Here is a 26,405-nt window from a genome sequence, read left to right as displayed (position 1 = left end):
TGTATTGACTTTTTTTTGACAACAATTGAGAAAAAGGTGGAAGTCTTTAAGGGACTAATATTGGCCAATAATTAAAAGGCAGCATGTCACAATAGTTTAAAACCACTTGTCAGAGCAGTAATTGTCATCTGACGACAGCATGAAAAAAAGAAAGGAACAAAAACTTGACGAATCAGATTGGGGGGACCACACGGCACATCACACTTTAAATATAGACCCTCAGCTCTGCCGCACATCAGAGAATTGACACATTTTTTTCTCTGAAGATGTTTGAATTGATATGAAACAGGTGGAATGCTTACAGTTAAACACAAATGAAATGTGTTTGTTTGAGACAGCAGATGATAATGAGATGAAATGAGCAAGCCTTTAATGAGAAGAAGGTACAGAAGAGATATTCTGACAGTCAAACCTACAAAAACATCGGTGTGTTGCAGTGTATGCTTATGACTCATACGTGTTTGCACGTTTACTTTGTATATATGCTGGATAGAAGCCTTACCTTACTGGTCGTGTAGCTGCAGGATACTGTGCATCAGGATCCATCAATATGACATGGCTTTGATGTGAAAATACAAGGACCAAATGCTCAGCTCGCCTCAGTCCAGTCCCCAGTGGGACCCGAGCGCCACAGTGCATGTGCATACGTGTGTGTTTGAGTTGAGTGGGGGGGAGTGAAAGGCAGGAGAGTCACGTAGAGAAGAAGAAATACAGAGAGCCACAAGCCAAAAAGCAAAGCTCTGCCTCATCTGTCAGTCAGCATGAAAGGTATCAGTGTGACCTGCACATCTCACCAACACCGTGATAAAACATTGCTCGTATTGAATTCGATTATAATGTTCTTTTGTGCTAAATTGTTACAATTGGCTTCACTGAATAGTAATCAATAATAATGGACCATGTATTCCTGCACAGTCTATTTAGTATAATATTAAATTAGGAATGGCTTTCAGACATGTTTTTTAATGGTTTGTGAGTCACACAAAGCAGCAGCGTGTTATCTAGCAATTTACAAAAAAGTACAGTTTTGTTGTGTGCTAACTTCTGCCACCTACTGACAGAAGAGTAATTATTGCCCTTGACTACAAAGGGTGAGGGGCTTTAAGGGCGATCTTGGATCAGGCGGTGGAGAGTTTGTATTCGTGGGAAGTGGTTGGCAGATTGATTCCAAGAGTTTGTCCTTGAAAAGGACATTTAGTAGTATTGTATAGGTTCCAACATTGCTACTGATCCAAGAGTGCGGCCCTTTTCTTTAAAGGGGGAATGTTGCTGATACTGTATGGGCTTTGGAACTGCACAGCAGTGATTAATATGCTAATTGGGTCAAGTCATTCTAAGAAAGGGGTGTCAAACTCATTTTAGTTCAGGGGCCAAATACGGCGCAGTTTGATCTAAAGTGGCAAATTGAACCTATAGGTGAAAAAATCTAGTAATTTTAACACTAATGTTCCCTGGTTTGCATTTTCAGGTATCAATCACATGTAAAGTATTGAGGTACCAACAATATCCAAGCGTTAAGCGTTTATGACCACTTTGTAATTTTGAAAAATTTTGTGGAATATTTGGAGGAAAATTGCAGGTTTTCGGAAACATTGAGAGTTCTTTCATGAATTTGCATTTACCAATTATTGCTATCATGTAAAATAAGCATTGTAAAACTGTGACCCATGCACATTTGTGTTTTCATTGGTGGGGGGCTGATATATCCCCAACTGAAATATTTGGTAATTTACGCAATGGTTCATGTTTTGTCTGTAATTTTTACTTTTTCCTGTGGGCCGAATTGGTTGCTCTAAAGGGCCGGATTAAGCCCCCGGGCCTTGAGTTTGACCCATCCTCTAAGATAATATAGATAATAATACATGTCTGCATCTTTCCACTGAATGGCACAAACAACACACATGTCAGATATACAGTATCAGGAGAATGACTGTTCAATAGTTTACACATTTATTTACCAGTTTGGTTTTGTATATTGGTAGCTTGTTTTGTATGCTGAAGTCAAAAGTGTGTGGGAGCTGTACATCAGAGGACTGAACAACAGTCTGACACCAGCATGTTTAGGAGAAATAAATCAGTCATAGCCATAAAGAATATCTGTGTTTTTTGTTGGCTATTTTTGGCTGTTGGCTGACCTGGACTTCAAAATCACTGCTGTGGTTAACACTAATTGGCGTGGTGCTAAGCCAACTGGCTTACCCTGTCAATGCACTGGCACAACTGACCATACTGCAAATGCCAAGTGTTTTTTTTTTACATTTCTATTGTTAACATGAAATAATAAGAAAAGAAGAAAAAACAAAACATTTGTGAGATAATAACTTGCATAGGGACACACAGCGATCTTTAATTGCCTGGATATGGACATGTTCCAAGATGTAAATCAAAGAAAGAAGTTTTATAGTATAAGAACAGAAGCTTCCACATGGCACCGGCATATATTTCACAGAGTTTTATATTGATAACTGTTAAAGCTGCGGGAGTGTGACAGGTCAAATGCTGCATCACCAGCATGTTTGTTGCCAAGGGGATTCTATATAAGAGAACTAATTGCCTGTTGCTGTGCAGGTAATGAAAAAATAAAACTGCTGCTGCTGATGCCTTACATCCAACACATAATAAATGTTTGATGAATGATAAATTTAGCTGTTTATTTGTTTTATTATAATCTGAGTAATTCACTTTTAGATATATCTATATATATTTAGAAATATAGAATTCAGTGTATAGTCATATAAAATAAATGCATTTTTTCTAAATGTTTATATACAGACATGCTCTTTACAGTGATAGGAAATAGTCAAGTCAATTTATTTATAAAAAAAAGCAAATCTAAAAGTGATTCTATAGCCTCACAATAATCACTGAAGTGCTTCGGGGGACATTAGTTCTTCTTCCTTTTCATCAAACGTTTAAGGACACACATGCAGTAGCTGCATCATCTCTTATTGCACCATTAAATATCAATAAATATGTTAACCGGTGAGGAGTAAATTGACGCTTAGAGGAAATTATACATTTATACTCATAAATGTTGAATCCCTTTTAAGTTTTTACATGAAGAAGAGTTGTCAAAGGCATTTATATTTGATGCTCTGTATTTACATAATGGAAATGTTCTTACACCAATTTCAGCAATATTACATGTTTTTTCTTGCTTTAGGGCAAACACTGTTAACTACATTGCTTCAGACTCCAATGTAACTACTGGTTAAAACAGTTGTAGCAATCATAGGTACAGGTTTTTCTACACAAAATAAAATATTCCCTTTGCAGTATTTTCTTTGAAATGTTTTTTCTATTCTTTATAATCACCCAGCACAGGTACTGAATATGTTTGTTTGCCCAGAACATTGAGACTTTCTTTGAAGTTGTGCAGCTCTTAAAGGACATGTTTTAGTGTATAAAGTGTATATTATTATCTTGTTGTATAAAAAATCCAACCATTACTTGTTTGACTTAGATATCTGCCTTTTGATCATTTACTCAGTGAGGTGGAAATGGTTGGAGAAAAATATCCGAGGCACAAGCAAGTGACAGTTTTCTGAGACGTTCATTTTTGGTTAATAGGTGTGTGACTTGTATGGAACAAGTGGTAAACAATTACACCTCCTACAAGCCTTAAACCTGCTTATTTAAGTTGAAACACAATATGATTAAATTTGAACAATTAACGTAAAAACATGACAACTAACTGAATACACCACTGTCCCATTTGCTACTTTTTAAACGCCTGCTTCCCCAGCAGCATCTGCACAGTCACTGCAGAAGATTCCATTCTGAAGATATTTTTGTTACATCTAAAGTGTGATAAATCAGCGTGATCTGTTACAGAATGCACACATGATAATCAGTCATAGAACAGTTTTGATCGTAATGTGTGTGTCCTCCGATAATCTCAACACAGCACAACACACACACGTAACGACTCTGTCCAGCCATCAATCTTCCCCCCAAGCCAATAACGTGATCTAATCCTGCTTTCAAAGCAACTTGGGATTTTCCAACCTCCTATTTGAAAATGTGACTTAGAACACCAGCTGAAGTTGGAGCTCCTACACTAAAGTTAAAAAAATCTAATGTTATAGCGTCTGTGGGCGACCGTCAGGTGGTGGAGGGGTTGTCTTTTGATCAAGCGGTTGAAAGTTTGATCCCAGTGCTATACCGGTTTATGTACTGAAGTGTCCTTGTGCAAGACTCAGATCCATAAGTTGCTCCTTTCCTCAATGGTGTGTGAATGGGTGAATGAGCTGACATTGGGAAGGGCTTTGGGATGACCTCGGTGGTTATAAAGAGCTATATAAATCAAGTTTATTTACCATAGCAGTCAGCCATGTTTGAGAAATTTGAACATTCTGCCGTTGAACTCGGTTGAATTTGGAGATCAGAATTTTTCATTTGGAAATGCCGAGTTGCATCTTCTTGATTGGCTACATTCCGTTTCATGTCACAAATCACCCCAAACACACACACAAGGACTTTCATAGAGCTGATTATTGGGAAAAATAAATATAGTTTTGACACAACTCAGACCACCAGGATTATCTTATAGTATAATCGGTAACACTTTACTTTTATACATAAAGGATGACATTACGCTGTCATTATTATAACATGATACCTGTCATCAGCATGAATAAGTTGTCATGAAGGCTGTCATTAAGTGTAATTTGTTACTTTAACTTTAACCTTAACCCTAACCCTACTTAACCCCAATAGATCCCTCTACCTAACCCAAAAAAATGCCAACATAGCTCCAAAGGTGTCATAATTTAGCAAATGATACCTTATTCATGCTAATGACAGGGTAATGTCAGCCTTATGTATAAAACTTAAAGTAAAGTCTTAATGGATAATCTTATGTTCTTGGTCAGGAAGAAAATAGCCTGATTGTTTTTATGTGTGTACCCTGCTTTTTTTTTTTTTTTTTTTTTTTTTTAAAGGATTTTTTGGGCTCTAGTGGCCTTTATATGACAGTTGCTTGACAGGAAGGGGGTTAGAGAGAGCAGGGAATGACACGCAGGAAAGGGTCCCAGGCCGGGAATCGAACCTGGACCCGCTGCAGGTGAGGAACTATGGCCTCTGTTCATGGGGCGGGCGCTCAACCCACTGAGCTACACACCGCGCCGTGTGTACCCTGCTTTAGTTACTTATTTGGAGTGTTGCAGATATGTTGCTAATGATGATGATTAAAGGGTCTTTACAAAAAAGATCTAAAATCTAATTCCACAGCAGTAGTATCCATGTCAAAAAACTAGTACTTGACATGTATCGGTGCTTGGCTTCCTGTGCTGCAGCGACTGCTTCAGTGTGTGTGTGAACACGTTTGTGTGTGTGTGTGCGTGTGTGTGTGTGTGTTGTGCTGTACATATTCCACCCAGGGTGCGTGAGTCTTGGAGTGTTCAAGTGCAGTCTCTATGAGGTCAATGGCTGCTGTGATAATGCCTAACTGATGTCTGCTGTCAATAGCCATTCACCAGGAGAAAAGTGCTCCACCTGTTCAGTAAATTACACAGTGCAACGTGTACCGTGAGGTTCACAACAACCTGACCCCACTGTTGTTGTGAGAAACAATAGAACAATGACTGCAATCAGCTTTCCCTGCAACCATCTGTGTCACGCTGTTGACTAAAAACACCTTTCCATTACGGGAGTGCTGCAGCTATTAGCTCGCCATGCCACAGTGAGATTGAGAGGTTATCGTAATGGCTCATTAGATTGCCTTTGACCCTTCTTCATCTGTGCTTTGTTTTGCTGACCTTGGTAGAAGTAGATGTTTTATCTTCCATGAATCCAGTACAAGCGCCCATTTCTCACAGTGATTCATTTGATATGTTTGTACGGTTACATTGATGAATACAGTGATTCTTTTGAAATTGTTACAGTTTTGCTTTTGAAAAGTTTGTCTCCTTTTTTCCTTGACTTTGCCCCTCTCACGGTTTCTGCAAGCATGCTAGAGAACAGTACGAGAAACTCTCCACCATGCACAAGAACATGCAGAAACTCTACGAGAGCATAGGAAGCTACTACGCCTTTGACCCCCACTCGGTTAGCGTTGAAGATTTCTTCGGAGAGCTAGCCAACTTCCGCATCCTCTTCATGGTGAGTAGAAAGACTCGAGTACGTTTTCCTCTCGCAGACGCACACAATCGGTGACTAAGAGGTGCCACCACCCACTCATGCACATGCTTTTCAGCACACTTGCTTGCACACATTGGGCGTCGAAGGAACGAGTGAGTGTGCACACATTTTATTTCCAACTTTTAACAAGTCCAGACAGATGGTGGGGGAATCACAGTGTTACACTTTCTTAGAAGAAACTTGAGTTTTAAAGAGTATTTTGACATCTAGGTTAGGGTTTTCTTAAGACGGACTGAAGCTGAATTGTAAAATGAAGCCAAGATGTTAAAAGGGTATAAAACTGTATCACTGAGTAGCAGCTTAGCTCTTTATTTTTTTACCTTGTTGGTCTTTCATGTTTTTCATTGCACACCTAAGCTTAACCCCTCAAGTCTTTATTTATTTTACAGTTTTAACACCAGCATCCAGTTTAACACAACTGATAGATCATTCTGAAATTGAAAAGCACAGAAGAGTATTATTAATATTATTTTTTATGTAGTTAGTATTTTATGCAACACTGCTACCATCTTAAACAATAGGACAGGGGTGTCAAACTCACTTTAGTTCGGGGGCCAAATATGGAGCAATTTGATCTTAAGTGGGCCACAAATTTCCACATTATTGTGCCATAGTTTCCACTTCTACATATACATACAAAATATGTAAGAAACCAATATATCCAAGCAATAAGTGACAAATATCAGTCCCAAAACGATCTTCTCTTTAAAATTCCTAGACTTTGTGATTTAGATAAGGGAAATACTATGTCGTAATTTCAGGAAAATGAAATGATTTTGTAAGAATGTTCAGTTTTTTCAACTGTTTAACATTAAAAATGATAGCAATCATGCGATATAAGTACCGGAAAAACTGTGAGCACCTGCAAATATTGTTGAGTTTCATTTATACAGTGAGTCATTTTTAATTTCTCCTGCGGATGCTCCAAAGATTTGGCCCCCGGGCCTTGAGTTTGACATATTTGGACTAGGAGATAAGTCAGATAAATGTTGTTTGAAAATGTTACATTAAGAATATTAAAACATGAGATGCAAATATCTTCAAAAATATATGAATGTTGGTTGCATTTTTTTGTGTGTTTACACCAAAGCAACATCAACTTTTGATCCATTGATAGTAAAGAATTCTAACATCAATAACTGCTGTATTACAACCAACAGAAATGTCTTTTGATTGTTCCCCATCTCTGTGTTGTGAAACATGCAGGTTCTAAATGTGTTAGCTTTGTCCATATTTATCAAATGTCAAGTACAGCAACAGATTCTGAGTCACTTCAAAATGTACTTTTTGCTTTTCATTTAATCAGTTTACTCCAGTGCATACGCATTCTTGTGAAAAAATAAGAAAAGCTTTGAAAAGCGGGGGAGATTGCATCACATTCTCAGCATTTTTCTGCTGTTATTTTTCTTGTCCGTGGCTGACACCAGCGTGTGTTGCTCACTAGAAGAAATAACTGAGCTTATCTGCCTTGATATTCCTCTCCATTTATATTCCCCTTCCCCGTCTCATTTAAAGGATAAAATGTGGATGGAAATGCTATTTCTTTGAAATAATTGGAAATATATATTAAATATATATATATATATATATATATATATATATATATATATATATATATATATATATAGTGCTGTCAATAGATTAAAAATATTGTGTGATTAATTAATTATGCTCTGATTAATTAATCTAATTAATCGCTTTTTTAATCTCACCCTAAAAATTGCTGAGAAACACCCTCAACTTGAGGTGTTTTCATTTAAATTACATTATTGTGGCAGATCGAAACATTTGTGTATAACAAAGTGGCTTTACAAAGTAAATTATTGTTTGTTTTTAACAGACTTGAACCATTTACATTCCACTGCTGATACCTTTAGTTTTGACCACCAGGGGGAAATATTGATGTGTACTTTAGTCAATCTACAAATAATCAATCATTTATCAACTGACTTTGTTAATTTGTCACTCATGAACTTATTCATTTTGGCTCTGAACCCTGTTATCTTATCCATTGTGGATTGTACGGGCCACTCTGTCTGCTTGGTCTAGTGTACCGTCCGAAGGACCGCTGTCCGTGCTAGCAGCTACATAGTTAGCACCAGTGCTTAATTTGTAAATCATCAGGTCCCGGAGCAAACACCGGGTGTTGTTCTGGCAGTAAGAGACAGACAAAAATGTCACGGAATACATTTTTTAATGCGCCTTTTGCTAACTAAATGGGCTAAAACTAATGCCAACAGAAAGCAGTGAATTTAGTGATGAAAAAAGAGAAGGATTGTCAAAAAAAGCAAATCAGACAGTTTTCTTTGAGAACAGGAATACTAAGGCGTGAACAGTGTAGAAGTACTGCAGATAAAAGCCTAGGCAAGGGCTCTTAACCTGTTGAACACTAGTTTCATTAGCTTAAAGCTGCTTGTGTGTACGCAGATGCCGTCACTGCAGGGCACATTAGATGGTGCTGAATTTTATTCAGGTTAATGAATCTCGGGAATACTTTGGCTAAGATTATCTAAGGCCCTAAGTTGATGAAATTGCAGTTTGCTTTACACCAGAGAGCTTTTTTAATGGCTTCTGTGAGGCCAGTAAAAAAAGGTTTGCTTCAAACATGTATGATTTTGCTAAATTTGGTATAGTGGTGTAATTTAATGGGAACTGGAGCCAATCTGGGCCAACACTGGATGAAAGGCAGGTCAATACTGCTCCGTCACCTCTATGACAAGGGATCAATGATTTGGTTAGTCAGCATGTATTCTAATATTAGATAATAATATTTGTATCAAAAACAACTAGAAAAGAAACACTATATAAAAAAACATGTATCTTTCAAAGTATTTTTTATTGAGTTTCACATATGTTCTTAGATATACTGTATTCTCAAAGTATATATATATATATATATACACAATTGAACCCAGTTTTCATTACATTTAAGTAGCCATTGCTAACATCATGCTTGTTATAATTGTTTTTTTTGTTTTTTTTTTTTTTAAATCATAGAAACATTGTTAAGATAAAAGGATATATGATTTTTCTATGACATTTTTCAATTGACAATGTGGAAAGAAATAACATAAAAAGAAAGATGCACACACCGCCTTCTTGTTACTTTTTTATCATTTATTTAAATACTGTCACCTCGATCCCTGCTGGCTCTGTCCCCAAAAGCTCCCAGTGTCAGGATAATATCACGGTGTCCAGATAGTGCACTCAGAGTGTTCAAAAACAATTACAATGAATGGCAAGATTCTACCGTCTCGATCCTTCTCGTCTATTTTCTGTTCGCCAGGTAAAAACACGCATTATGTCACTCACGTTGAATTGCACGAGCTTGCATCGCAGCACACTGCCCTCTAAAGAGTTTCCAGAGCTGTATATCTTTGGAAAAAGGCTTCTTGACATGAAAACAGATCATTCCTTGAGCAAATAGATGCATATGAATATTTCATTTCCATTATAAACTTGCCTTCTCTGGTGTCAGAGAGGGTAGTGAGTGGGATATAGGGGGTGAGGGGGAGAAGGTTCTCTGGTTACAAGTTAATATATTCACATAAAACAATCCTTTAATCACCACATTATTCAAATATATGTAGTTTTTTTGGCTCTAGAGCTTTGTTGACAGAGAGGCTAATCCCATCTGTTTGCAGAGCACATGGAATCAATGGTTGTTTCTTGAATGTTGTTTTTATTTTCTTCCTCTGTGAAAAAAAAATGAAAAAAAGGGGTGCTGGCTCCTCCACCTGTTCGTTAGCTTTGTTATACCCGTCAGTTTATCTCTGTAAGTAAAAAAAAACATCACTTAGAAACAAAAGTTTTTGATCCGAACAGCAAATCAAGTGATTGCTCTCTTCCTGGTTGTTAATATTTTACCTTGTGATATGTGTGGTTGGCTGGTGTGCTAAATAGTTTGCCTCTGACACAAATATCTACAACAACTTCCATCTTTGTCGTCTTGTGTAATGCATTCGCGGCACAAAGATTCTGCAATATGAGGGATTTTGTTGCAATACAGACACCCTAAATTGCTTTTCCTAAAAAGCTAGAGCTTAATGCACCCCACCGACATAAGATATTGAGTAAACGCGCGACAGGCAGTTCTCACAGAACCGAATGTAACTGATAAGAGAATCCATTAACTCTACTTTCCCTGTGTTTCATTTTGTCTCTCCCCCACACTTGCCTGTTTCTCCCTTTTTTTTTCTCTGCCAAAGAAATATTTAATTTCAGTACATGTACAGTCTTCGATGAATCACATTTTTTTCTTAATTTAATAGGGGTTGCCGTATTCTGAAGTAAAGCATGAGAGAAATGCAATCGCGTGGTCCGTGTACGTTAACTCTTACCAGGAGCATTGGGATGACGATTCATAATGCGTAATCAAAGTACTGTATGGCAGATGGGCTGGGGTGACTTTTCTATTAAGACCAAAAACACCCAGGTCGAGTCAACATTAGAGCAATGATTAGAATGTCTGTGTGTTGGCACACAATTATTCAATGCTTTTCACTTTACATGTTTAACAATATGTAAAACAATCCTAATAAAAGTGATGTTGAAGAAAACTAAGCCCTCTTTCCTAAGACTTTTTTTTTTGCATTTGTATAATACATTATTTTTTTAAAGAATATCCAGTAACACTTCACTTGAAGTTTTATACATAAGGCTGACATTTTTCTGTCATTATTATGACATGACACCTGTCATTAGCATGAATAAAAGCTGGGATACACTGTGCAATTTGTTTTAAATTGGTGTACTCAGCTCCAGCTCACACTGTGCGACTCATGTATTACTGGTATATGTTCAATCAACAAATGTGTGGTAGAATTCGTTTATCAAAAAGATTGTTTCTCAATGAAAATGCCAGTAGCCTAATTAATAAAATAAATCAAGTGATAATTCTGAATAAGATGTTTTATTAATTACTGATTATTATTAGATTTTTTATGATATATTTTGAAACAGGATACGTAAAATTCAGGAACACGATTTACTTTAGGGCTACATCGTATATGCCATTACATTATTATGTTTTTTAAGTGGGGGGTACATTAGAGTGGTTCACAATATAATAGTATAAAAAAAAAGTTTTTCAAATTTTGCCAGATCGCATTTTGTCTTATTGATATTTTGAACATTTTTACCAAAAATTGGGCCAATATAACGTCCGTACAGGGTGGCACACTTTTTCACTATCTGTATTGCTCAACCAAAGAATGCGTAACTCTCACAGATATCAGAAACTTAAATGATATAAAGGTAACTATGGTCATTAATAGTTTCTCCCTGTATTTATACCAAATTAAAAAGAACATTAGAACAGTTCAAACACTATTCCTTAAAATAGATCTAATTTCAACATTGTGAAATAGTGTGCCACCTCTAAATGTGCAGCTTTTGACTCCATGTTTGGTAACATATGCTTACATTATGTCAATTGGAATAAGGCAAAAAGCGGTCTGGTTTGTGAACTACCCTAGGGTACATGGCTTCAGGTTAAATGTCTGACGGGGTACGCTACTGTGAAAAGCTTGGGAACCACTGATTTACAACATACACTTTATTCACTTAGTTATGAAAGATTTTAGAGGTCAACTTTAGAATACCTAAGGTATACATAAAGTAAGAATAAAATATCATATACCTATAACTTTTCAAAGTCTTTTTTTTCTCCCCCCCAGCCTGGCAATTTGTAACAGATGGCTAATAAACACATTTACTGCTTAAAACCCAGGCATTGTCGTGTTTGTAAAATTTAAACGAGGTATTGCAGAGTCCCAACCAAGCTGTTAGAATTACTTAATGCCCCCTTATTGGACCAGCTCACTTGTATGCATGGGAGAGACGGCGTGCTGTGTGAGATGTATTGTGCTGCGCAAGGTCAAGAAAAACGAGCATCCATGTTTCATGAATGATTGATGGAACAGGCCTGGACAAGACTCTCATATATGAAACAGCATTTAGTCTTTTACCCCACTATAGATATAAACTGTATAATGAGTTATAATCTCTATCTTAGACTGACCAAAGGCCAGGAGGCAGACATTCAACCATTTATTCTATTGACAGTAAACATTGAATGCTTACGTGTTCTTTTACGGTTGCTCTGTTGACAACCCAGCTTGCTATAACACGCTGTAATACCAAACAAGTCCAGTATAGTCCTTGATGTAAAGCCGATGTTTTTAGTCGTGTCACTACTGATGAATATTACCAGTATTAACTTTCCCAGTATTTTAAAACTAAAAGTTCACATAGTTATGAGATTACTGGACTTGTTGTGGTTTTATGTGCAAGGATTTGATCCATAAATAATACTGTCTCATATGTGGTAAATTTACAATATACACCTTTATTTCATCTCTTATCATATGCAGTGTTGTCATGCATTGAGATGTCAAAAACCTAAAAAAAATATTCACATGGTTTTTTTAAGATTAGAGGTTTCCAGATCAAACTTTTTCACTTCTGATATAATACCAATATTGCAGCCTTGAATATCGGTTGATACAATATCAACAGGAATCATACATACTTTTATTACTTGTAGAATGTTAGAAAATGCTTGATCAACTGATATTAGTATGTGAGAAACTTACCCATTTATTATTAACCAATGGCTAACAATATATTTTAATGTTGAATATACAGTAATAATATTCTACAATTAAATAAAATAAATGAGAAAACCCTGTAAAATAACATTGATAAATTAAATAAAAATGTAATATTTTTAGATAAATAGTGCAAAATAACTACTGGTTTAACTTAAACATCAGAACAGTTTCAATTTAATACAATATATAAATACAAAATAATTAGAAGACCCAAAAAAATTTCCTCAAAACCAATAAAAAACAATAGAAACAAATTATACTTTTGAAGTGCAAAATAACTATTTATGTTCACTTCATTTTTTTTATTACTGTCAGTTGCTGGATAGAAGTGCTGGAGCAGAGTCTGGAATGGACTTCTTGTATCCGATGTCATTGGATCAGATTTTTTTTGCTGATATCGGATTTCCAATATCAATATCGTTTTGGGTCACCCCACCTAAGAATTTATGCTTTTTTCATTTTAAATGAATAATTGATCGCTTTTGCCACTGTATTACAGTGATTAAATGTAATACATTCCTTAAAGGTCGGCTTCATTTGGCCTGGTATGAACACACATCCTCACTGTGGAACAGATGAAAGAATCAGACTAAAGTATGTAGAGAGACAAAAAGATAACAGACAGCTCAGCTCAGCTCCAGCATGATGCAAGTAAACAAAACACTAATACATTTGGAAAAAGATGAACAGGGGCAGGCGGTGCTTTTAGAAGAGCGGAGTCACACAGAGATATAAAACTGTAACAACACAACTTTAAGGTCTGTGACTCACTGACGGGAAGCGAGTGATAAACTCTGGGCTGTTTTCGTTTTTAAACAGTACAGTTGGAAATACAGCACATTGAAAATCAGCAGCTCTTGAATGCTTGAATGGTGTATGTTATTATTACTACACCAGGGGTTCTCAAATTTTTCAGCCTATGACCCCCAAAATAAAGGTGCCAGAGACCAGGGACCCCCATTGTACTTGAAGGTGGTTGAACACAAACATGAACATTGAAGAACAGTCATGTAGAGACAGGGTCATCTATAAGGGAGAATAAAGGGGAGAGCTTTATGGGGCCCATCCATAAAGTCAGCAAAATGGTCCATGCTTCTATGAATCTGTGTTAACCACATTTATTTATTTATCTGAATAATATCCACTGTTATCTAGGAAGTTTATTATTATTATTATTTGTGCCATAGTATATAGTCATCCTGAAGAGGTAAATCCTTTTTTTAACCATAAATAAAATGGGTTAAAAGTGACCAAAAATAAAATGGGATTTTAAAAAACACAGAAATTGGTTAAAAGTTGCAAATTAGATTAGCCAAAAACACAGAGAAAAAGTGGTACATTTCTTTTACAAATACCGGTTGTTGGAAAAATGAGTTTAAACAGGCATGTAATGGGCACGACAAATCATGAATGTGGTTAAAGTGGCAAAAATAAGCATGACATATGGTGAAAAGATGTCAAACATATGCAACATTAGGTAGAAAAGTGGTGGAAAGGGTTTATAAGTTCCGAAAATGTCTTGAAAGTGGAAAAAAAATATGCAGAAAAGGCATTGAAATTTGATGGAGAAGTGGCAGAAATGGGAGTAATGTAGCAAAAATGCATTTAAAGGAGCAAAAATATGGCAAGAAAAAGTTATGAAAATAGGTTAAAATATGGCAATATTTTGCAAGTTGCAAAAAAGGGCTAAAAACAAGCAAAAATGTTGCAAATGTTAAATGCTAAAGAACAGGAAAGACCCCTTTGGTGTCATGGGACTCAGCATGGTGGTGGTTTGGTATAATTATTATTTTGCATCACAACAGGATTTTATATGTAAACTGTGTAAATGACCTTCCATTTTATGTTTATGAAGCTATGATTTCCTCTATATTATGCAACCTGTTAGCAGTTGTTCTGAGTCATCATGCCATCAATCCCTTTAACAAAAAGTTAAAGTACTGAATGAATGTGTCAGTTCTCATCTCATGTCATTCCATGGAGCAGCCGACCAATCAAAAATCTGTTAAGTGTGCCCACTTACACACACTTATTGTGTTACTACCAACAGACACTGAACATTACTTGTTATCTTTTTTTATATAACATCCAGTTAAAAAAAATGCTTACTGAATTTATTAGTCATTTCGCCAATATTATTGCTCCGCTCGCTCTCTCTCTCTCTCTCTCTCTCTCTCTCTCTCTCTCTCTCTCTCTCTCTCTCTCTCTCGTCCTGTCTCACATTGCCCTTGTCATCAAACAAGGAGACAGTGACAATGAGGGCCCGTGTCCTTGGACATGGAGAAAAGCTCTGCTATTGACTGGAATGATGAGCTGCTCTTTCCTCGTTCCTTCCACACAATCCCCATAATCCCCCTGTCTTAGCTGCCAACACGGCACACACATCAGGACCACAGGGGTTTTGGATGGGGGTCCACTGTCGCCACTTATTATATCAGTGCACAGGCGGGGCCGTGCCTTCACTTACTGGCACACACACACACACACACACACACACACACACACATAAAAGTGGGAATGGTGCGGATGTACAGAGGCGCTGAGATACCCATGGCCTCCAGCTTGAATACACACTCGTATATACATGTTTGTACATGTACATACGCTGTGACCTCGCTCATGCTGTATATATGAATAGGTTGGATCCAGCACCACATGCATGTGATTGGTGTGTACACACTGTATTGTCTATAAAGGTCACTCGGTTGTATCAAATTGTGTGTTGGCACAGGAGTGAACTGACACATTTGTAAAGGCTGAATACACACTGCTGATTATCTCTCCTTCTCCGACTCCTTTCTGACATTTCAGCTGGCCATGGAGGAGTATGAAGACAAGGCGGAAGAAGACGCTATCTTTTTCTCGCTCCTTAGAGACGAGCACACAGCTGCTAATTTTTTCTTTCTCATCGAACAGTTCCTTCATTGTGCGGGAGAAAAAAAAGAATACTCAAACTGAGACAACCATCACCTATTATTCTGAATATGTTGAAAAACTCTATTTACCACCTTGATGGAATATCAATAGCCAATCATCCCTCGGTGTGAAAGCAATTGAGACAGAAAAGTAGATTTATGCTTTAGCGGCGCATCAACAAGGCTGATATTTTATTTATTCGATCTGAAATATAAAGGTCTTTAGCTGAGAGAAGTGGTTGCAGGAGTCAAAGCCTGATTTTTGTTTATATATATATACATTCGTGTGTGTGTGTGCCGTTTCAGGAAGCGGTGAAGGAAAACCATAAGAAGAGGGAGATGGAAGAAAAGATCAAGAGAGCCAAGCTGGCAAAGGAGAAGGCTGAGCGCGAGAAGCACGAACGCCAGCAGAAGAAGAAACAGCTGATTGACATGAACAAAGGTATGCCACTTTCCACAATGCGCCTTCACAGGCAGAGACGGGCAGGCAGCTGGAGAGTTGGGAGGACAAGAGCGGGTTGACTGAAAGCCGGCTTCATTGAATACATTTCTTCACACAGACATGAACTCTGAGCCGAGGAGATAATAAGAAGGAGTGGGGGGAGGTCTTCCTTTCTAGTTGTATAGGAATTCTATATTTACTGCTATAACTGCCACAAGGCTTCCAAACCAGAGAAGGCTACTAGATGTTTGCTTGTCCCTCACACAAGCACATACGTTATATGAGCTATATATTATCATAGAAAATTCAATCATCATAGATTAAGAATACACACATGTCCAAAAACTTCAAGCATATTCAAAGCACACTAAAGACCACTGAGATACTTCAGGCTCTAAACTCCAGGCCCAGGGGCCAAATCCAGCCCTTTAGAGCAGGGGTGTCAAACTCATTTTAGTTTAGGGGTCAAATACAGACCAGTTTGATCTTAACCCTCGGAGCATCTTTATGACCAAAAATAACATTTTTTGCTTTTTGCATTGTTTGCCTTTTTGCTTCCGGTCATTTTTAAGGCTAGTTGTATGAAATTTTGCCACTATTGTTTTTTTTTTTTTTCATTTTTATTTGCTTCATTCCAAAGTCATGCGTATTGGAATTGCATAGAAAAGGAGATATGCGTCATACTGACCAAATTTTCCCCATTGACTCCCATCGTAAGCACATATTTTTCATATACTGTACTGTAATCATGACATATCATAATACTTTTTCAGTAAACACCTATTAGATCACCTATTAGGTGTAATGGCCCCCTACCAACCGGAGACCATTGCATAAAGTTTTAGGGAAATTTCAGTGAAGGCCTGGATTTCTTATCTTGCAAAATATACAAGTTGTGCAAGTGTAATTTTTTTCTTTAAAACTGTCCTTTTGCCAAAAATACTAATGCATGAAAATTAATTCTGCTATCAATTGACACAGTCAAGGCTGTAATATTTTTATCAACAATATTTCAGAGAAAACAGAAAAGTCATAGAAACCATGAATCATTGTATAAATTACCAACCAATTTTCTTCAAATTATTTCACAAAATTTCCCCAAATTACATAAAAATTGGCCACAAAATCAAATAAATTGAAAGTGAAGATCCTGCAGGGACTGATGTCTGTCACTTATTGCTTCGATATAATCAATGCCGTACATATTTTACAATTTATTTATAGGTGGAAGTGCAAACAAGAGCACGATAATAATTAAATTACTAATTTTCCTGCATAAAATCTGCGGCCCACTTAAAGCTGCTATCCGGAGTTTCTGAGAGAACGTCTCGTTGTCCCGCCCTCAACAGCTCTACTTCCTCCCCTGCCTCTGCCAATCTACCAGAAGCTCCACCTCGACGTTTGTGCACGCGCATTGCAAAACATAACAAAGTTGCATAACTACAAAAACTACATATTTATTGTTAGAGTCCCATAACTTTTGATTAACACATGTTTATTAGCTGTCCATGAGAAATGTCGCCAAATCCTGGTCCGTTCAGAGTCCTTTGAAAAGCAGAAGGTCCCTCAACCTTTTAAAAGCAGCTCCAAGATAAAGACGTTTATCCACAAACTTTGTACCCGGACTTTTCTTTTTTTTTGTTGGCAATCGTGGAATGGATAACTAGAGTTTTGGAGAGCTCCTCCGTGACATTCTGCTCCTCAGTGATACCTGTTTGCTGTTGTGAAGGTGCACGCGCAATCACTTTGATTGACAGTGATCCGCTCTAGGAAGTCCAAGCCAATTGGCTGGGCGAAGTCGGCGCTTTCTTGCATTTGTATAGGGGTCTTTAGGACGAAGGTGGGACTTATATACGTTAATGACCACCGACAGTAGACCATAGTAAAAGACTAGTTAGATAATTTCAAAAGAATCATACATAACAGATTTCTTAGAAACTCCGTCTAACAGCTTTAAAGGTATTGTGGAGGATGTTGTTTTGGCTTCAAATTCCTGGTGGATCATCAAGACTATTGGTCCTCCTAATTGTCAATCATTCTGGTGATATGTTCAGGTAAGGCCGCCGTACGTGCTCGTCCCTGGCTAGTTTTTGCTTGCTGCGCGTGCACACTTTTCACTTATCGGTGACGAGTCTGACATAGTGGGAAAAGTGCAAATCTTATTTTGGAAAGTGAACTTGTATGAGCGATGCCGGCACCAACTTGTAAACAGAGCTGTGCATGAGGAAAACTGAGCTTGTGCACGCTGTCTCTCGTACGTTTATTAGGCGTTCCCTCTTGGGGGCAGGTTGCACATTTTTTCAAAAAGTGGAGACGGCGTTTCTTTTCTCAACGTTGGGAAAATCCTCCTCTATACCTTTAAGATTAACTTCTTCGTACTTGGCCCCTGAACTAAAATGATTTTGACACCCCTGCCCTAAGGCCTCTATTCGTCAATGATACTCAACTTTCTTTGAAACAGAAACCATTTAAGTTGGTCCTCTACAGAGGAGGGAATAGATCTAATCAATGAGGTGGAATTATTTATGAATGCATTGTCAAAATAGTTTAAAGAATTGTTGGGAACTCATTTGTTGTGCTGTACGTGACTACCTGATAAGGACTATCTGTTCTGTTTGGTTTTATCTTTATTATGTATCCGACTCTTGAATTAAAAAAAAGTGAATTATCTTAAATTAGAACATTGTTTTCTCAAACATGTTGTTGTTCGATGGTGAATCAATTAGTTACTGGAGGAAATGGTCAGATCATCAGTCTGCTCTGACCTCCTTGTAGGAGCGTGTAAGCTACAAACATAAGGCAGGATCAAACCAGTGGGCCTCATGCAAGAAGCCATACAACAACAAAAATAAGCAAAAAAAAAATCATTCTTATCTGTACTTGTTAGTACCCATTGATTTTTGGGGATTCACCAATGTTTTCTTATCTTACAAATTCTCTGAGGTAAGAGAAAAGTCTTCGCGTGGTTGAGTGCACTCGTACCAAGATAAGAGAAAACATTACAGCCTATTGTCACCTGAACCAAGTCAAGACTGTAAAAGCACTGGGATTATTTTAGCATCTAAACAATGGTTTACTGCTGCTTTTAGATGTATTGACAAACCAGGCTTTAAGAAGAAAAGCGCATGTGAAGATATCACACAGATCAGAATCAGAATCAGAATCAGAATCAGAATCATCTTTATTGGCCAAGTGTATGTTGTACACACGAGGAATTTGACTCGGTCAACTGTGCTCTCTCCAATAGTGAAACATTCAATAATAAACAATCAACTAGAAGAGATGATAATAAGTATAAACATAAGTATAAATATAAACAGTAGTTAGACTAGAATGTGCAAATAACAAGATGATAATAATAATAATAATAATAATAATAATAATAATAATAATAATAATAATAATAGTATAAAAAAAATAAACAAATACAAAATAAAAGTTAAAAAAAAATAAGATAAAAAAGAACGAAAAAAGATAATAGAAAAGAAAGATAATAATAAAATATAATAATAATAAAAGGAAAATAGTGCAGTAGAGATCCATTTGCAGAGACAGACTTTTAGACTTTAATCTTGATATTTTGTCTTGATTTGCCCAAAATTATTAATTCTTTTTATTTAAGAAATAATCAAATAAAAAATACTCCCACCAGTGTCACCGCTCCAAATATTTCCTGAATCCCTTGGTCTGTGCTTGGTTTAAGCAAGTCGCTTTTTTGTCTATTTCTTCTTGTTATTATATACTATTATATATCTGCGTTCACAGCGTCACATGTTATTCCAATGCGCTGTTTTGAAATCTGAACTATTACATTTTTTCAGTGTTTGATCAAAAACAGCTTTTATTTTCCCTAAACAAAAAATGGGAGAAATTTAAGACAATATTGCTGCATGAAGCCCATTGTTTCAGATACATGTTGAGCCAAATCAATTTTTGATTATTATTTTTTTTTCTTTTGCGGCTTCTGCAGACGACTGTGAAGTGTTTACCAACACTAAGTAGCATTACGTGAAATATCACAAAAACAATACATTAGTTTTTTTTTTTATCAAGCAAATGGAGTAATGTTGAAGGTGTATTTGCTCTTACAATAGTAAATGCTTTTGATCTTCAAATGGTGCATTCTTCTGTACTTACATGTTTTGTAAAGGAAATGATAGACTCTGGTTTGCAGATACCAAGTATAGCAGGAGTATAAAAATAGCTCTAAAAGTAAAACTCTAACATCAGAGACAAACATGGACCCTCAGAGGCACCCTTTGTTACACAAAGACAGTTGAAGATAGATCTTGTGATATTTCAAGTATGATCATAGTGTTATTACATTTTTTACTGGCCATGTGAGATTGACATGTGAAAGGTAACAGCAAAAATGGCTCCCCTGTCTATGATAGTTTTCAGGCACCGTATTATATTTGTTGTTGTAAATCACCAGAACTCCTTATTTTGTCCTTCCTCAGCACCGCAGTCAGCCACGTATTGATCATCAGTTGTGCACGTATGACTAGTTGTGTCAGAGCTGGGTTCTTGTCTCCTGGTATGAAAGCTGGAGGCCTGTGTCTTGTTATACCAGTGACAATGGCTATGTTTACATGAAAGCTTGAAAACCCCTCAATAAATCAGAATAAAATAATAGTAAATCATCTTTAAAAAGATTGTAAATCACCTTGTAAACACCTAATTCCAAATGAAAATGGCCATTCCGAATGAAACCTAAATCTGAATTAAGTGGCTGGTTTGTTTTGATTTTAATTCCGAAATTAATAATTCCTCAATCTTGTAAACATTCATTGCGCTTTAAATTAATTCCGGTCGTTCTGCGCATGCTCGTCTTGTCGCAATGTTGACAAATGTGTTGCAAAGGTCAAGCAGCACAGATTCACGCAAGAAAAGCAGTTTTTCCATCTGTAACGGCAGATTCAAGAAATTGTGGTTGTAAGCGATAATTGGTACAAGTAATTAAAAAAAACATGCAAGTAAATGTTGGATTACAAGTTCTCAGCTGTCATTTTATTTGTGTAAATATCAGTCTACACATTTGTCAATATTTTTTTTGTGACTTCACATTCAGATCCTGCATGTGTGAATATTTTCTTTGGGTTTAAATTTTAACTCTACGGATACACATTTTTTCCTATCTTTTGTGACGTGAAATTCATTTTACGTGTGTGGATTTTTTATACACAAGTTCACATCACATTCTACAAGCTCTGCCATTTTGCACCGTATATTGTACCGCGATCGAAACAGTGTGTTATTGTCGAGCTGCTGCTTCAAAACTACAATCAAAATACAAGTAAAAAATAATTGTTCTGTGGTCTTCTATGTTGTAGCCAAAAAGAAAAGGTTTGTTTTGTGGGTTTTTTTTCTGGTAGACGTGAGTATTTCACGTTGACCCCCCTGTCCAATCAGAGCCCTTCCCAACCCCAAGACCTAAAGTGGAATTGAATAAAGGCGGATTAACCCTGTTTTCATGTAAACCTCAATTTGGAATTACTATTTCCATGCATAATCCAACATTGCTGACCGTGGTTCAGTGGTAGAGTGGGTCGTCCAACAACTAAAGGGTTGGGGGTTCGAATTCTGCTTTCAAGTCATTGTCGTTGTGTCCTTGAGCAAGGCACTTTACCCACATTGCCTCATATGAAGTGTGTATGAATGTTGGTGATGGTCGGAGGGGTTGTGGGCATGAAATGGCTGCCACGCTTCTGTCAGTATGCCCCAGGGCAACTATGGCTACATTGTAGCTTACCACCACCGGTACGACTGATGTGAGTGACTATCTAACTCCAAGCCATTAGTAGTAGTGGTAGTAGTAGTAAACACGAAGCAGAATACTTTAATTCCCAATTACTTACTGTAATTCTGAATAATTAATTCTAAATTAAAAAAAAAAAGCATCATGTAACCATGGCCAATGACAATGAGGAAGTATTTCAAGTCTGGGCAAAGAAGGTGCAGGTACTTAAGGGAGAAGGGTCGTTGTGGGTCTTTTGTCCACTTTTTGACAAACAGACTTGGAATTTCACAATTTGCCAGTTTCTAAATGTCAGCAGCAGTGAAGGATCTGTCTGAAGCTCTGGTACATTGGGAAATGAGACAGGATGTCTTCAGCCTGCGATAGGCTCTGTGAGATAATTGATGCACGCTACTTTCTTTTTTCCCCACTTTAAACAGTGACCTCTGTAAAACTAAGCTTATAATGATCCAGCATGGCCAAGCAAAAGACGACTACCTAGTGGAAAAAACTGAGAGTGGCGTCACAGGTATAGTCTATATTCCACTCTCATTTTTGGCTAACCAGAGAAAAATAGAGAAGTACATGTGATATTATACTGTGTATGTCTGCCAGACTAGATTCTGATCTCTGTCTCAAAGTTTCATAATATGACTTGGATGAATAAAACATGAGGATGACATGGGCACTGCTGCCTGCAGGCTTCAAGATAGTGGGATTGTCCACCCGCACCAACACCAAGCTCGTCAGTTTGTCGCAATGACAATGACCTTGGATAAAACGCTTTGAAATTCAAGAAATGCTTTGCCCAGGCTGTTATTTTTATATATTATTTAATTTCTTTCTTTCTTTATTTTTTTCGGTCAGGAAAGGTTCCTTCCAGCAGAAGTGTAAAGAGTACTGATATATCTGACTTGATTAGAAGTATTGTTACTTGATTTAAATTTTACTCAAGTACAAGTACATGTAAGTTATACATACAGTAAAATACTCAAATACAAGTAAAAAGTAGCTCAATTAAATAGTACTCAAAGTAAAAGATAGTAGTAGTTACCTATATATAGTATATTATATAAATCTTGCCATGGTTTTCTTGCATACAGTAAACATCTTATGTATTAGACCAAATACTGCACAATTAGACCAAATACTGCACAATTTTTAACAAAATGTACAATTATTTTTTAAATACAATAACACCAATTAATTTGATTCAAAATAATAATAAAAAATATCAGACTCTAAGTATAGCTACATTTATAAACTTTAAAACTGAGAAAATAACCGGCATTCAATGCTGTTTTGAATTATACGTTTAATCTGATCGGTCGGCTTTGATGTGATACATTTGATTGTTGTCTGATCATTTCATTGTTTGTAGTTTCACAATGTCCGTTGATCATTTTAAAACAAAAAAAAAAAAAATTTACTCAGTAACAGTGTGTACCCATAAAAACAACTCTATTACAGTAATATGAGTACTTTTACCTCTGCCTACCACCATTGATGGACCATTTTTGCCAAAACCTTGTTTTCCGAGTTCATCTTGATCACAGTTTGGTCAATAAATTGTAGAAATCACTGTAATTTATTTTGTGATTGAAAATATAAACACATTCTAGCGGTAGGTTGGAGGTTTCATCAGTCTGTGGTAGTGGCATTTGTTTTATACTGTATTCTCTCTCAGTTTGTTGTCAAAGAATCAAACAGCAGGATATGGTTTTTATCTTTTGATTTATTTTTTTTTTCTCACTGAACCTATCCCACTAGTTAACAGCTTTGGCTACATGTGCTCCTCCTATCCATGTTGCTTTGAAATTCTTCATATGCTTCACATTCACAGAATTACCTACTTAAATGGAGACTTCCCACATTAATGTTTCATGCTGAGCATCACTAGGGTTTTCTGTGAATGTTAGGGGAAAAAATGTAGAGAGACATGTTTGCTCCGCTTTCCATTAATCAATTATGTCCAAACATTTTCTTCATCAAGTATTTATTTCACAGGTTAAAATGCAAATTGAAGCACTGCAAACGATTATTAAAATCTGTTCTTGACCTAATGGGTTGGATGTTGTGGATAGAAGTGTGGATGGATGGATGGATGGATGGATGGACTCACCCACAGCTAAATACAGTATAGATCAGCGAGGAGCAACTCTTGCTGGCGAGGGCCAGAAATTGTGATTGTATCTGTTTCAAGGGCCATTTAGAATAATGACCAATCTACGACCATCTAAGCATTAATCTTTTTTTTTTTTTTTTTAATTTGTCTGTGGTTTTGTTGTTTTGTCATTCTTTAGTCATTTTGTGTTTTTTTGTTTTTTGTTGTGTTCTTGTTGGATTTTTCTGTATGTTCTACATTTTTTATTGTCGATTTGTGCATTTTTGGTGTCACTTTCTGTATTTTTATCCCCCGCCACAAAGTGTGGAAGGGGGATATAGGTTTGAGCTCCGTGCATCCGTCTGTCCGTCCGAGTTAAAAGGGACAGCTTTTCTCAGAAACTATTTAAGATAGGATAACCAAATTTGGTGTGTGGCTTCAGGGTATCAATACCTTGATGGAGTTCAAAAATGGGAAGTGTGCAATTATTTTTTCTGGAATTATTGTCCTTGTTCCGTTTTTTGGACTCTTTTTGAGTTCTCTTCAAAGGGGACAGCTTTTTCTTAGAAACTGTTTAAGATAGGATAACCAAATTTTATTGTGTGGCTTCAGGGTATCAATACCTTGATGGAGTTCGAAAATGAGAAGTGCGCAAATATTTTTTTCAAGAGTTATTGCCCTTGTGCCATTTCTTTTACTCTGTTCAAGGTATCTTCAAAGAGGACAGCTTTTCTTAGAAGCCGTTTAAGACGTTATCATATTTTCTTATGTATACATCCAAATTCTTAGATTTAAGACACATAGGAAAAGGTTGTGAGTTATAATGACAGGCAATCTGGCGGGAGATGTTGATGACTGTCTTGTTGTTGTTGGGATTTGTTTTGGGGGTTGCACAAAATTAGACCCACCCCCGGGCCACTAGTTGCCCATGACATTCTAGACTTTAAATGTCATTAACATGAGTAAACATATGGCCTTTGTAATAAAGGAATAATTTACAGGCCATGGTCTTATCTGTTCTACAGGCTTTACTGAGGTTTTAAAGCTGTTGCTTAAAACGCAGTTGGACAGATTATTCTATTGTGTTTGTGAAATTTCTAGCAGGCATTTTTTTTTCCTATGATTTTTATTCATTTCACAAATTGCTAGCCCAATCCTCTTTGCTTGCAAATGATTAACAATGAAAAGCATATTTAATGAGAGTTTAGCTCTTTCCAAAGTGGCATCAGTATGGTGGTGGAGAAACCGACAAATGATAATTTTTTTTTTTAAACCACAACTTTTTTTTTAAATTATTATTTTTCATCTTCTTTTTTTTTTTCTTCCTTTTTTTGTCTGCACATGCTGTCAGAGGTCAACACTACAAGAAGTGCAATCTTTTTTAGACAGCAATGAATTTTTTTTTTTTTTTTGTTATTGCAATTAAATAACTTGCATTATTTTATTGCATAATTGTGAGCATCACCAGCCCTCCCTAAGGAAGGGTAAGAAACACTTTATTAAAGGGAGAATATAAAAAGAGAGGGCAGTGTTACACCTAGGTGAGGGGGTGGGGGGAGGTGGAGGGGGAAGAGAGCAGGGAGGAGCGATTCAAGGAAGAGAAATGGAAGGGTGGGGAGTGGTTGATTACTGTAAAGTGAGATGTGAGGTTTAACTATAATGGTGGTGGCTGTGGGCAGAGGGAAGGAGTGAGTGGTAATACCTGAAACAGGTTTTTGGGATCAATGTGTCTAAAGTTAAGCCCAGTACAAGTTTTATCCCACACTCCAAGGCATGCTAGTGCATCGTAGACGATGTATGTGCAAGATACTGCCACTGTAAACCCAGGCGCTGCCCCGGACTCGAGGACGCAGCCAGAATAGCAGAAAGAGCGGGGGCCGGGGAGCCCAGGCAACCCCCACCCGGCCGAGCAGCCCCCCAGACGCCCCAAGACACCAAGCCGAGAGGCAGCCACCGCCCCCCACATACACACCCGAGAAAGCACCTAGAAGCCGAGGAGCCGGCGCACTCCGCCACCGCCCCCAACCCCCCAACCTCCATGTTCAGTGACTGAAACACTTTATAAATGAGCTTTATTATCACATTAGATCAGTGACACACAAAACACGTTATTTAGAAAAAAAAGAAAGGAAAAATAAATGTTTGGGCAAGAAACTGCTTAAAAAATTATTACCCAGTCACTCCATTTGTTTTAATTTGCACTAATTGGATTTTCATATTCTCCTTGACTGACCAGTTGTTCAAAATGTACTAATTAACTTCCCTTCATTGGAAATTATTTTTGAACAGTGTTGAATAAACTAATAACTCAGTCCAAAAAAGTGGTGTAACACAGGGGGATGTTTTGTTTATTTGCAACATATGATAACCTGTCTTGGACAACATAGTGAGTGTATTAACAGCAGGAGTGTCTGATCTCTTCTTCTCTTGTTCTAATGCATTTGTAAGAAGC

At 37.0% G+C, this 26,405-nt stretch overlaps 1 protein-coding gene across 6 annotated transcripts in view; it reads left to right on the top strand.

Moving 5' to 3' along the window:
- Positions 1-26,405, top strand: part of diaph2 (diaphanous-related formin 2) — a 464,914-nt gene that overhangs the window by 367,485 nt on the left and 71,024 nt on the right. For all 6 annotated transcript variants that reach the window (XM_028459306.1, XM_028459309.1, XM_028459308.1 and 3 more), the window contains 2 exons: positions 5,938-6,102; positions 15,977-16,112. In XM_028459306.1, coding sequence (XP_028315107.1) covers positions 5,938-6,102; positions 15,977-16,112 — 301 coding nt within the window. The remainder of the gene's footprint in view (positions 1-5,937; positions 6,103-15,976; positions 16,113-26,405) is intronic.

This window comes from Gouania willdenowi, chromosome 10, assembly GCF_900634775.1.
Source record: "Gouania willdenowi chromosome 10, fGouWil2.1, whole genome shotgun sequence".
NCBI classification, from domain to species: Eukaryota; Metazoa; Chordata; class Actinopteri; order Blenniiformes; family Gobiesocidae; genus Gouania; species Gouania willdenowi.
The sequence above is the reverse complement of the archived record's forward strand: the minus strand, read 5'-3'. Positions and strand labels throughout refer to the sequence as shown.